We start from the raw sequence: 14049 nt of genomic DNA, 5'->3' as shown, positions 1-14049 counted from the left end.
AAGGAGCCCTGAAAGAAATGCTGCTGACCACAGGAACCAGAAAGTTGGTTCCCAGAGGAAGGGACAGAAAAGATGTTATCCAGGACAACTGGATCTTAGAACGGGGGCAGTTCCTAAGTGGCCCCATGGGTAATCTCTGGTAGGAAGAATTTGGCATCTGGTGTCAGAGAAGGAAGACTTGATGAACATGCTCACTGGCTGAAGGGATACTGGGAAGCTCCCTGAAGTGGCCTCTGGTCAGGTTGGAAGAAGAGGTACCTGTTCCTCACTTACATGGTGCAAAGAGACAGAGGAAGGAGAGACATACAGAAGAACACAGAGCTTCTTCTCTCACCAGCGGCTTAGCTGCTAAATCCTAGAGGTCCCACTGCCCTTTCTGGCAGCCTTAAATAACTTGCAAAAACTCCCATTTCCTCTCAGGGCTACCTTTCTCTTCTCCTGAGTTAAACATTTGTGCAAAACAAAACAAAACAACCATAAAGAGAGGAAGAGAATTTAGGAGTCCTCTGAAGCAAGAGATGCTTCTCTCACTAGTATAGGTGCCCATTTAGGGGACTAAGGGCTCGGTGACAAAGGAAACAGTACACAATCCACTGCAGGGAGGAAAGTGCCTCCACAGTAGAGAGCATGGGTATGGAGCCTGGGGTAGTGAGCAGCTGCCATGAGAAGGGTCTCAGGACTAGGTTCGGCCGGACAGAATAGAACTGGAGCCAGAGTGAGTGTTGTTGTGGGTCCGACACCTCTTCCTCTTCCTCATCTGTGTCCTCAAATGTAAATTGAGGAGAAGAGTAATCCCCTTTTCCACATCGTAGAGCTGTTGGGTAGTCGAGGCACAGAGAATGCTTTGCATGATGTAAAGCACTGTGAAGACAGAAGTCTTGCTGCCTAGCCTGAAAGCACGGTGGTAAGAACCTTTAGAGCCCTACTGTACCTGTTTGCTAAAAGCAATTGTCAAACTCTCCAGACTGAAATTCCATCTGTCTTCTGAGACAGCCCCAAGAGGTGTTAAAGATGAATCCTTTCCTCCACACAGCTCCCCTGAGATCATACCTCAGAGGAAAGGGGAAGAGGTCGTGAGCTGCGGGAGTGGAGGGGAGGGAGCCCAGGTCACAGACACTCAGAGGCAGGTGACATGACTGGATGTGGGAAAGGGCGCTGGAGAGACAGGCTCCACGCAGGCCACTGAAGACATCCTTGGCTGACTTCATAATAATTTTCCTGATAGTGAACAACCTCCCAGGGAGAACTAGCAAGTAGGGTAAGGAGAAGCTGGGAACGAGGAGGCATTTGCCAGCAATCTGGGTCTGGTTTTTCATCAGGATCTCTTCAGCTGTGTTATATCCCTCCCAACATCCCAGGGACATTTGTATGGCAAGGGGCCACACAAAGTTTTAAGAGTTACAAAGGGGAGAATAAAAGGCAGTAGTAAATTCTGATACACAGTTGATCCCTGAACAACATGAATTTGAACTGTGTGAGTCCACTTGTGATTTTTTTTTTCAGTAAATACAGCACAGAGCTATAAATGTATTTTCTCTTCCTCATGATTTTCTTCATAACATTTTCTTTCTTCTAGCCTATTTTATTGTAAGAATACAGTATACAGTGCATATAATGTGCAAAATATGTGTTAATAGACTATGTTATTGGTAAGGCTTCTGGACAACAGCAGGCTGTTAGTAGTTAAGTTTCAGAAACTCAGATGTTTTATATGGATTTTCAACTACTCAGGGATTGGCACCCTTAACCCCCATGCTGTTCAAGGGTCAAGTGTCTGTGGCCAAAAAAAAAAAAATTCTTTCAAAAACAAATCTTTAACTTGTCTATGTTTGTCAATTTATAAAGACTTAACATTCAACTAGTTTAGGGCACAAGATGATCTCAGGTAATATCTACAACTAATCCTATCTCACTATGGCCCGAGCACTTTGCCGGATCTTGACATCCTCTACTATCTCTAATTTTTACAAACTCCCACAAGGTTGGAAAAAGAGAAATCTGTTTTATTAAATGAAGGAAACAAAGCCCAGTGGCTGAAGAACTAAGCAAAATTCACAAGGCCAGTGTCAGAGCGCAGCTCTGAAAGCAGGACACCAGGGCTCCTGAGTACATTCGTTCAGTCAGCATATGCATAGTGTATGCCTATGATTTATGGATTCTGTTGAAGGAGATGCACAAGTCACAGTCTCTGATATAAGAAGATCAGGGTTAAATTTCTGTAATATCAATGATGGTAAGAGCTAGCGTGTACTGAGCACTCAATATGTCCCAGGTACTGCCCAAGCACTTTAAATCCAATTCTTCATTTAATCCTTCAATTCTGTTATGTCAGTACTGGTAACCCCACTTTGCCAATGAAAACATTGAAGTTCAGAGTGGTTAAGTCACACAAGACAATGTCTGGCTATATAGTTGGCATATTAAGTAATATTAACTTTTATTATTGATTACTGTTTTCTTTTCTTTTCTTTTTTTTTTTTTATTACTGTTTTCCATGTTGCTTCTATTCCACTGCAGGGTGTCCTCTAGGCCTTGAGGAGAAGCAGAGAGTGTTGCAGTCTTTGAGTTGGGAGGTCCAAACCACAAAGATTAGGGAGTATGGGGATCACTCCTCAAGCCAGGACAGCAACAAAGCCTGCCCCCATCTCTCACTAACCTGGGCTAAAGCCTGTCCTGAAGCCAGTGTGCTCAATATGGGGATTCAATCCCTACGAGGTTGAGAGAAATGACTGGAATGCTAGAGGATGACACTCGCTCCAGATCTGATCAGCGTGGTCAGTCACTGACATTTTTCAAAGTTCATGCAGCTGGGGGCATGGAGAAGGAAGTCCTGTCCAGGAGACCTGTGACTCCAGGAGCCAGAGCTTTGGCTTGCTGCGACAAGACAGAATGGACCATCTCAGGAAGTCACTGTGCACTTATCTGCTTTCATTAGAAAAAAAGCCTACCCACCAGAGCCCTAACTTCTGAGATTAGAAGCCCGCCTTGCTTTATGCCATCAATGTATTCCTGAGAAGGTGCAAGTAAATCGAATGCATGCTAATCAGAGCACATTCCCCAGAGGCTTTCATTTTCATTTCAGAGCTGTTTTATCCTCCTTTTTGATTGATGTTCAGTGGACAGTGGCTCCAACAATGCAACCTTAGGTCTTTCTGCCCTTTCCCACCAGGCTCTCGGCCAGGTGGTTAATCATGTGTAAACAAACCTTTACATGCACCAGAGGCCTCCTGATTAAAAACAGCTCTGGGGTGAAAGCCTTTGCAAAGAATCCTCTGTGTAAAGAGAAAGCTACCCCAACTTATATTTGGTGAGCTGGCAAGTTCATATATCAAGGTGTCTTAAAGTAAGAATTCCCTATGACAAACAAGCTTTCTGATCAGTCAGTTTACTTTGAGAGGAACTCTGGCCTCTTGCTAAGCACAGGGAATAGCTCTGTGACTACGTGTGACATGCAGTAACCTTGAAGTTACAAGTGTCTGGAGCTCTTTTCCTGGGTCATGAGATTGGCTCTGGGGTTCCATGACCCTGCCTATTTTCTGGGGAGAGTGTCCCTTGCTTTTACCCAATGCTCAAATGAGTCCAAAGAGGTGATAAATACATTCCAGAAACCATCAGGGAGGAAGAAGCACAAGGAATGTCTTTCTTACCTGTAGCCACCACAAGTCCTGGGGCTGTCTCCTTGCTGGAGATTCTTCCTGAAGAATACGGATTTTCAGAGATCTGCAAGTGCAGGTGTAAGGAGCAGAAGGGCTAAAATGGAGAAGAAAACATCTTCATTCCAGCAAACCTCTGACACACATACCGGCCCCACCAGAGATGAGGCTTTCAAAAACAACTGCCCACTCAGATTTGGGCAGGAGACATTTCTGTCTGAGGCAGCCGGGATGCTCACATCAGAAGCTGACCCCATCACAACTGTAGGCCTCCCCTCCCTTACTCATTCCTGCCTCATCCATCAGGGGCCTGTTCACGGTCAGCCTTGTGAAGCCTCCCTGACCATTCCTTCCCACAGAATGATCCTGACCTTCCCCTGTATCTGATCTTGACCATCACATCCAGTTTTTCAGAGTTGTAGGCAGCCTCTGGGAGGGATGCAGAGCGGAAGCTAAGTGAGGCAGTCTCCAGGCCCTCTACCCTCTTCTTCAACCAGATTGTGTCTGTTTCTCCTTTATTATTTGATTCCTGTTTATAATGTTTCTTGAATTTTACCTAAAATTTACCCTTATTTAGGTGTTCTTAAAAAGGATGATTGATTTATAAAGATATATCCTATATAACAAATAAGAACAAGAGAATGGTGAAATTGGGGAAAGAAGAAAATTAGGTTAAGAAAATAAGAGAAAATAAGACAAAGCCATGAGTAAGGCCTAAGAAAAAAGAAAATTCGTGCTATGACCAGTTGCTAGAGGCAGGCACACACTTGTCTCTGATTTTCCTGGCACCCCCAGCAGAAAACAGGGGGTTATATTGAAATCTACAAAAAAGGAAAATCCCTGTCTGCCCCATATCCCCTGTTTTTAACTTAATGTCCAGAGTGTGGTAAGTTGGTAATAAACCTTTTTAACAATGGCAAAAGCCAACCTTGGAAGACTTTCTCACATAGATCCTCTAAGAATGCACAGAGGGTCATGAATTTCACTGTTAATGATCTGTCTTCCCTCTCCACCTAGAATTGCCACACTTAAGGGCAGAGAAAACCTCTTGTACATCATGTCCTCCAGAGTGCCTAACCCAACATTCCATACACCTGGCACCCTGGGAATGCTGGCAGATTAACTGCTATCCCATGTGGACACACCAGCCTGACCTCTCCTGGGCTTGCAAGGCAACTTCTGCTTACTTTGACATCTATCAAGCACTTATCAAACTGCATCATATTAGTATCAGTTAGCAGGTGTGTTTCTACTCCTGAGCTCTTCCTGAGACCCTGGAATGTAGGCACTGTCTCCTAAACATTTATTTATCTTACTGGGAGTTGGAGCACATAATATATTCTCAGTAAAAGCCTGTGAACTTCAACTGAACCTTCCATCCAAATGGTATGGCAGTCTTGAGTCCATAGATCATCGCCCTGGGAGTTGCAGGAAAGCCCTGCCCAGAACCAGCCAAGTTCCTAACACCTTAATGGAAGAAAGCCCCTGATGCAACATCCCCAGGCAACTAGCTTGCCCAGTGGACTTCATGTGAGACTGGGTGACTGACCAGCAGGCAGTGTACCGGACTTCCACGCAGATCCACATCTGGAGCTTGAAGTAGGCGCCAATCTCTGCCTTTGTTATAAGTGATATATGTCTTCACCTGGTCATCCACCTTCTTATTGGCCAAGAATATCCCTCTGATACCTGCTACCTAGGAAAAAGGGGAAGAGATGGAGAACTGTGTTGGGCCAAATGCTGATAACCTGGGAGAAGCCCCAGCATTTTCCACAGGGCATTGAAGGGAAGGGAAGAGGAGGAACGTGGTGAGAAATGCCATATACCATGTGGCCTTTGAGAGAAGTTTAGGATTATCTCTGTGCCCTCTACCGCCTGCTCCTGACTCAGATGTCCCACTGTCCTTTTACCCATCTTCTTTTTCCCACTTTATATGTTTCTGCATTTTGTTCATAGTATCTTATCCTTAATTAACTACTAACATTCTCTCTGAGTTGCCAGTGGTTGATAATGACTAAAGAAGTTGCCCCTTCGGGGAATACATACTTTTGCTCAGGAGGAGCTTGGAGCCAGATTTTGAAAGCATAAAGGTATTATCCTTAATGCTAGAAGTTTAGGCATTCTGATTAGTAGTGAGGCAGATATTTTTAGGCAGATGACCCAACTTGGTGACCTGGCATCCATCTTTGGCTGTGCCATTGGCTTTCTATGTGATCTCGCACAACTTCCATGTCATCTTTGGGTCTCAGCCAATCGTCACTTTGAAATAGACAGAATCAATCCTGCCCTTCCTCTTTTTCCTCAGTTGGCTAACAATAAACACATGAGATAATGCAGAGCATTCTTGCCAGAGTTCCCAATCTATTGGAATTTGCATCCCCTTGATATTTAGAAGGGAGAAGAGCATGACCACAAAACAAGAAGCTAGAGAATGAAAATAAATTTATAATTCAGAAAAGTTCTAGAGTAACTACAGATTCAACTCAAACTTTTATTTCTTCTATGTCTACATTTTGGGAAATAAGAACAGATATTCTGAATGACAACACTCTACATCAAAGAAAGATTCCCTAACTTCCTGTAATAACCCCAGCATGTTCCAAAGCCAAAAGGCAAGTCAAATCACTTAAAAATATATAAACATGAGGTTGACTGACAGGTTTTCTGAAAATAGATATCTCAGAATTGTAAGTGTATTTATTCCCCATTCTTTGAGGATCATGGTTAGCTGAGATAATACCAGTGGGAAAGAATTTCACAGAAGTGAACTCTTTTATTTTTTAATGACAACATTTAGTTGGTGAAATAAGAAGTTTGTTTTAATTTTTGCTCTTTAAAAAAAATAATAACCTGATTGCCCTTGTAAAAGAATGCCAAACCAGATAAAAACAAACAACAAAAATGGACAAAGAATGTCAAGAGGAGAACAGAATTTATCTGGGAAGGACACCACCAGGGGAATTTGACAAATGGCCAAAAAAGGAATTGATTAGATTTCTAACTTGAACAGAGGGTGGGTAGGGACAGAAGCCAAGGTAGGGGGAGGGGCACGGTGTCAGAGTTCTGTCCTTCCCCAGGCAAAGCCTCCCTGCCCTAACTGCTTAAAATCAGTGCCATTTCAGGAAGACTGGCATCTTCTATGCTTATCTAGGGGCTCTGAGGCTCTCTCATCACCTCAGTCTTTAAAACCAACTGCAGGGGCGCCTAGGTGGCTCAGTGGTTGAACTTCTGCCTTCTGCTCAGGGTGTGATGCTGGGTGCTGGAATTGAGTCTTAAAAAAAAAATAAAAAAATAAAATCTACTGCAAAACTGTTTTTCTTAAACCTGACTACCAATTATTTCTCAGAGACAGTGGAATCTGTGTTCCTTTAGAACCAACTGTCTGATGGATGCCTTCTGGTATTTTCTTTAGCCACAGAGCTAGTACCTTTTCTGTTGGACAACCAGATAATGATTCTAGAGAACTCTCCCCCCTGAGTCAGCTGGCCCCCTCCAATGCATACCAAGGGCCTTGGTGTCTACCTCCAGGAGAAAAATATACAAGTCTGACTTAGACTTCTAAGCCCGCTCCTGTGGGGCTCCTGTCACCCTCATCTACTGCTTCCTAGCTGGATGCATTACAGCATGAATTTACTAGCCATTCAGATGCTTCGCTTCTTGTGTCCTCCTGGATGAGTATCTTGGGTAAATGTAATGGTCACTACCATATTTTCTCATTGAGCACTACACCACCATATTTTTGAGAACAAAATATGGAAAATGGGGTCTGAAAAGACACAGGACTGAGAGATTTCCCAGGAAGCTATCTGCAGCTCTAAAAGCCTTTCTCTTGCAGTTGCACATGAGTCAGGGCAATCTCCCTCCAGACCCAAAGAACCAGAACACTTCCAATTTGTATTTGGATTGCTCAAACTCTTACATTATTACTGAATTGCTTCTTGGCTCCATATCGTGTATGAATAGACTATAAGTTTGGAGGGTACTTTGCTTTTGTGTGCCGTTGGCCAACAACTTTAAACTTTTTATTGCAACCCAAGTATGAGATGTATTTATGTTGCAGCATAGTACTCATATCCATATATGCATGCATGTGTAGACCTGTAGGCACAATATATGTCTCTGATGCAAAAGTATCATGAAACACTACTTACCCCACTATATACAATATAAAGGAATAAAAGAATGAGACACTCATTTTAACTCTTCCATCCAAGGAGTGTAGCTGTTGGCCCAGAGTTCAAAGAGAAGGGCACCAGCTTGGGATGGTAGCCACAGAAGAGGGTCGTATAAGTATAGATCTGAATGGCCCACTTTCCTTCTGGGAATCAATTTGAGGTATGAAGAGAACCTGACAGCAACCTCTTGGCAGAGCACTGAATCCAGGTGGCACGGTCATCTGTTGCTCATCTCTCTGGGCCCTTAGGACAAGGAAACCAGGGCTCTGCTGAGAAAAGCAATTACTGTGGTCTGCCTTGAGCTGTCCCTAGAGTGGGACCTGTGGTGAGGGGCCGACAAAGGTGAGTTTGGGAAAGATGTCCCTGTGGAGGCTATAAGCAGCTGTCCATCTGGCCAACGATGGGTCACTTAAGTTCATGATAAAGGGTGGGAAGCAGGCACAAGGAAAAGGAAAGAAATAGAACATCAAAAAGATGGGCAAAGAAACCAGAATACTAAAGATGACTCAGACAGTCTCATTTTATCCATCCTGGTGAGGTCCACATAGTCATTATGAAATTCAAATTAAACCCACAATAAGGTATCAGTAGGCCCCCTTCACAGTGGCTAAATGCACTCACATACCCTATAATACCAAGTATTGGTGAAGATGTGAGCATCCAGAACTCCCATACATCTCTGGTGGGGATGCAAAATGAGAATACCTCTTTAGAAACAGCCTGGTGGCTTTTTATAAATATATTTTATCATATTCAACCCAGTAATCCTACTCATAGGTATTTACCCAAGAGAAATAAAAACCTATGTTCACGTGGATGTTTATAGAGGTTTTATTCATTATCACACAGAACTGGAAACAACTTACATGTCCTTCAACTGGTGAATAAATAAACAAATCAGAGCACATCCACAAAATGGAATACCACTCAGCAATTTAAGAAAAAGGAATGCGTACAGATACTCAACAACACGGGTGAATCTCAAATGCATGATTGTATGTAAAAGAAGCCAAAATCAAAAGAAGATCTACTGTATAAACCCAATTACATAAAACCTAGAAAAGGCAAAACAGGAGAGAGAAAGAAATCAGACTGGTCTGCTAGTGATTTGGGGTGGAAGAATGGTTGAAAACAAAAAGGCCATCAGGGGCGCCTGGGTGGTTCAGTGGTTTAGTGCCTGCCTTTGGCCCAGGGCATGGTCCCAGAGTCCCAGGATCGAATTCCACATTGGGCTTCCTGCATGGAGTCTGCTTCTCCCTTTGCCTGTGTCTCTGCCTCTCTCTCTCTCTCTCTCTCTCTCTGTCTCTCATGAATAAATAAATAAAATCTTTAAAAAACAAAAAAACAAAAAGGCCATCTGAAGAAATATTGTGGGGTGACAGTTCTCTATCTTGATTATGGTAGTAGCACAAATGCATACCCTTGTCAAAACTCATAGAACTTCATATCAAAAAGGGAAAATTCCACTATACATAAATTACACCTCAATTAAAAAAAATGTGGAAAAAAATGCATGGTGGGAAGAGCCTGGACTTTAAATATATATATATATATATATATATATATATATATATATACACACACACACACACACACTTATTTATTTATTTATTGGAGTTCGATTTGCCAACATATAGCATAACACCCACTGCTCATCCCATCAAGTGCCCACCTCGGTGCCCGTCACCCAGTCTCCCCATCCCCCCGCCTACCTCCCCTTCCACCACCCCTTGTTCGTTTCCCAGAGTTAGGTGTCTCTCATGTTCTGTCTCCCTCACTGATATTTCCCACTCATTTTCTCTCCTTTCCCCTTTATTCTCCTTCACTAATTTTTACATTCCCCAAATGAATGAGAACATATAATGTTTGTCCTTTTCCGATTGACTTACTTCACTCAGCATAATACCCTCCAGGTCCATCCACATTGAAACAAATGGTGGGTATTTGTCATTTCTAATGGTTGAGTAATATTCCATTGTATACAGAGACCACAGCTTCTTTAACTATTTATCTTTCAATGGACACCAAAGCTCCTTCCACAGTTTGGCTATTGTGGACTTTGCTGCTATAAACCTTGGAGTGCAGGTGTCCTGCCATTTTACTGCATCTGTATCTTTGAGGTAAATCCCCAGTAGTGCAATTGCTGGGTCACAGGGTAGCTCTATTTTTAACTCTTTGAGGAACCTCCACAGTTTTCCAGAGCGGCTGTACCAGTTCACATCCCCACCAACAGTGCAAGAGGGTTCCCCTTTCTCCACATCCTCTCCAACATTTGTTGTTTACTGTCTTGCTAATTTTCATCATTCTCACTAGTGTGAGGTGGTATCTCATTGTAGCTTTGATTTGTATTTCCCTAATGAGCCTGGGCTTTTTATTCAAATATACATTGGCTGGTTAAAGCATAGTTCTACCATTTTACTATCTGTGTGATCTGACCCAAGTTACTAAATTCTTTGCATCTCTGTACTCTCACAGGCACGAGAGGGGGTGACACCTACCACAAAGAGATATGGCAAAAACATATGAATCATTTAGGGTTATGCGAACCAATACTATGGCCACTAGCCACACATGGCTACTCACCACTTGAAATGTGGCCAGTGGAACTAAGGAACTGAAGTTTAACTATATTTTATTTGAACCAATTTGAACTTCAATTGAAAAACTGATACCCAAATCTTTATCGGCAAACTTTTAAATATGTTTGGAATAACCTGGGTATGTGAATCTACTTTTCTACCACAAATTTTATGAAATGTAAATACTGATTGAGTATTTCTGAAGAAAATTTAGCATATGAATTGAGAGATGTGGGAAGTGTAAAATAAACCCAGAATTTTGTAGATTCAGTATGGAAAAATATAAAATACCTCATTAGTAATTTTTCAAATGGAGCATATACTAAAATGATAATATTTTAGATATTTTGGTTAAATAAAAATATTATTATAATTAATTTCCTCTGTTTCTTTTACTTTCAACACTGTGAGTGATAGAATATTTAGCAGGGCATCTACAGCTTGCATTATATATTTATTCAATGACACCAATCTAAGACATTACCTGGTACGCTGTTATTATTATAATGAGGTATGAGTTGGATGCTTAATATCCAGGAAAATTTTGAAGAATATGCATCCAACCAACAGCTCAGAACATGTTTCTATAATATAACTGAGGGTGTTGGAAAAAATATTAGTTTCTTGATTTATCAGTGGAAAGCAATGAAGAAGAAATGTAGTTTGGAGTTAGTGATGTGAGGAAACCACAACACAGCTTTATGTGAAAAGAGTATCACAGAATAATGGTGAAAACACATTAACAGATTATATTCATTGTCATCACCAAACTGGTTTTGATGGAAAGGGCTCTGATACCTTAATAGAGAGATTATTATTCGGCGGCCTGCAAGAATTATTTTCTCACCTTATTATGTAATTACAGCCCTGACAACATTGTACTTGGAAGCAGAGATTAAAGAAGAATGAGAAGAAACTCTCTACAACAGGAGACTGCTCCAACAGGCCAGGAAACAATGTCTCTGCTTTATTCAGTTTTAGGGAGTTCAGAGGGGGTGGATTCCTACCCATGGTTTCCAAGATCTTTTAGTGTCAAGACCTTCAAGGTGAATTCTCAAGTAAGTTTTCTATTTTCTTTGTCCTTTCTCATGGTCAAGAAGAAGCTTGAGAGGGCCACATGCAAGATGGAGTGATACAGTACTAAGTAGATTTAAGTGGCTGTGCTCATCCCAAGCCACCTCACATCTGTGTTATGTAAAGGTATCTCTGATATTTCAGACAAAGGTAAACAGGTGTAATACCCTATCACATCATAATATAAAGTTAAATATTAACTTGGGATAGGAGATTGCATCATGCATCCAAGTATCATTTCTAGGTATTAGATGTAGGGGAAGGACAGATAGAAATGTTAGCCCACCAAATAAATGTCCAACACTTCAATCTAGCTCTTTTTTACTACCTTTGTAATATTAATCCCCACTGTTCTGCAAAATAATTCAACATTCCATGAAAGTGGGCATTTACTCATCAGACTCTGGTTCTCATTTCATGCTGGGATTCCACCCGACATGCCTTTCTCCCAGACTCCAATAATTTATCTTTTAAGCCAGGTCATCTCCAAGTCTCTCCAAATTCCTCAAGTTAGAGTTAACCTTCCTCTCTAGTGATTCTACAACATGGAAAATCACAGTTTTAATACAAGTTAGTTTGTGATCCCTAACTACCCAATACGGTCACATATCTTTCCAGTAGATTATGAGTCTCAGGCACCAGCTTCATCTCATCAAACAAAATATACTCTATGAGACTGTATTAATTTAGCTGAATTGAAAATGTGAAAGCTTACTACTTTTCCCAGCTGCATTACTCAAGGGCATTCAGAGTCCAGAAAAATTATGGTCTCTTTGTTAACTGGCCATATGGTACACAATCTAAGTTTCTATGAGAGTCTCTAGTGAAGGAGGTTAAAAACTAATGACCCCTAGAGACCAATTAAATTCAGCTTTATCTCCAAATCACAGAATGCAACTCCAGGTGCAAAACGGCATCACCCTCTAAAAACCTTCAATATGGTCACGGTCTAGATAGTGTCAGGATACAATTTATTTTCTTGGTATTAAATGCCTTCTAGATTCTGAACTCCAACCACCTATCAGGCACTCATTCTTGTACCTGTGAACACCTATTCTATGCAATTAGATTGGCTAGCTCATGGCCTTACAAATCTATACTATCCATCTAGTTCTTGACTCATGACGATCATAAAATATGGAATATCTTCCACTTCTTCCTCCCTAGGGAAAAAAGACTTACGATCAGATTGGTAGCATTGCAAAAAGGAACTGGACATATACAGCACATCTGAATGTTCACTATTTTAGGGATCTACCTGCAAAGATCACATTCTCTGTACCTCATGGCAGTGGTGCATCCAGTTCTGGCAGGCAGTATTAGCAAGCTCACTTGCTCCTACATAACTTTTAAAAGCAATCAAACTGACATTTGACTTCCATTTGTCTCACCCTTTGTCTCAACTGACTCCAGTCTGGGCAGGTAAAAACAAAAAAACAAAAACAAAAAACTTTGTTCACTGACTTCCTCCAAGTCTGACAAACTAGACTGCAAACTTCCTGAAGGTATGAATCAGTATCTCTCTTGTCTTCCTCATGGGCTTTAACATAAAGCAGGGGTACCATGAACCTTGATAAAGATTAAACGGAGAACAGCCTCAATAGAACTGGCTTTAGAGAAGTTGCCTTGCCTGGTATCTCTCTTCTCTATAGATAAGATGAACGTCATGCATTTTTTTTCTCCCAAAAAGAATGAAAATGCAAGACTGACTTCAGTAACACAAAAAGAAATACATACATTTAGGCACATTCTTCATTTCGATCCATGCATGCTTCACTTCAGAGTGTCTCACTATTCACAATGACCAAAGTACTCTTTATTACAAAAGGAACAGCACAGTGCCAAACTCACCCACCTTATCAATAGGATCAGAGACAAAGGGATTTCTCAGTTGAAAGGTCATCTGCAGCAATGTCTATCCTGCTCTACCAAGGTCTGGCCACAGAAGAATGAATAATCCTCTTATCTCTATAGCCTCACTTACAGGAACCTGGTTGCAATGGCCTCAGTCTTAGGAACATTTCATCCAAACCTTCCCACCAGAGGTGACTTACTCCCCAATAACAAACTGTATTTCTGCCTCCAGGTATGATCAGATGCATGGAAATGTAAGCTTCCCAAAGCCCTTTACACATCTTAATCATCAGTTTTTGTAATTCTAAAAAAACAAAACAAAACAAAACAAAACAAACAAACAAAGAAAACTGGGCTATTTCCCACACTGAGGCCTTGTTGTTACAGGAATAGGCATTTGTCAACAACCTCCTAGGAAATCACAGTATTTCTCTTGATTTGTTTTACATCCAGGGCCATTCACTTCTCTCTATCTTTTTGAATGTGCTTCTATTCACCCCAGACCTTTGTGAGGCAATCCTACCTTATAACATAACTAGAATCTTATATGTTTCCAGCACCCTCAGTAACTTAGATACCAATGTGGGGATGCTAGAACTCTGATGGGCACTGCTCAGAAGAGACCACTGTAAAGCAGAAGCCCCTACATGGATCCCTCAGTTCTGAAAGCCACTCTCACTCCTCAAAGACGAAAACTTGTAATGGAGCAGCTCA

At 41.5% G+C, this 14049-nt stretch overlaps 1 protein-coding gene across 1 annotated transcript in view; it reads right to left on the bottom strand.

Annotated features, from left to right (window-relative positions):
* Positions 1 to 14049, bottom strand: part of SORCS3 (sortilin related VPS10 domain containing receptor 3) — a 586685-nt gene that overhangs the window by 90695 nt on the left and 481941 nt on the right. Inside the window, exons 10-11 of the mRNA XM_072739947.1 lie at positions 5203 to 5349; positions 3648 to 3750 (exon numbers count right to left, since the gene is read on the bottom strand). Of these exons, the coding sequence (XP_072596048.1) occupies positions 3648 to 3750; positions 5203 to 5349 (250 nt within the window). The remainder of the gene's footprint in view (positions 1 to 3647; positions 3751 to 5202; positions 5350 to 14049) is intronic.

Source organism: Vulpes vulpes, chromosome 15 (assembly GCF_048418805.1).
Source record: "Vulpes vulpes isolate BD-2025 chromosome 15, VulVul3, whole genome shotgun sequence".
NCBI lineage: Eukaryota > Metazoa > Chordata > Mammalia > Carnivora > Canidae > Vulpes > Vulpes vulpes.
Note: the sequence above shows the minus strand (reverse complement) of the source record. Positions and strands in the feature narration are given on the sequence as shown.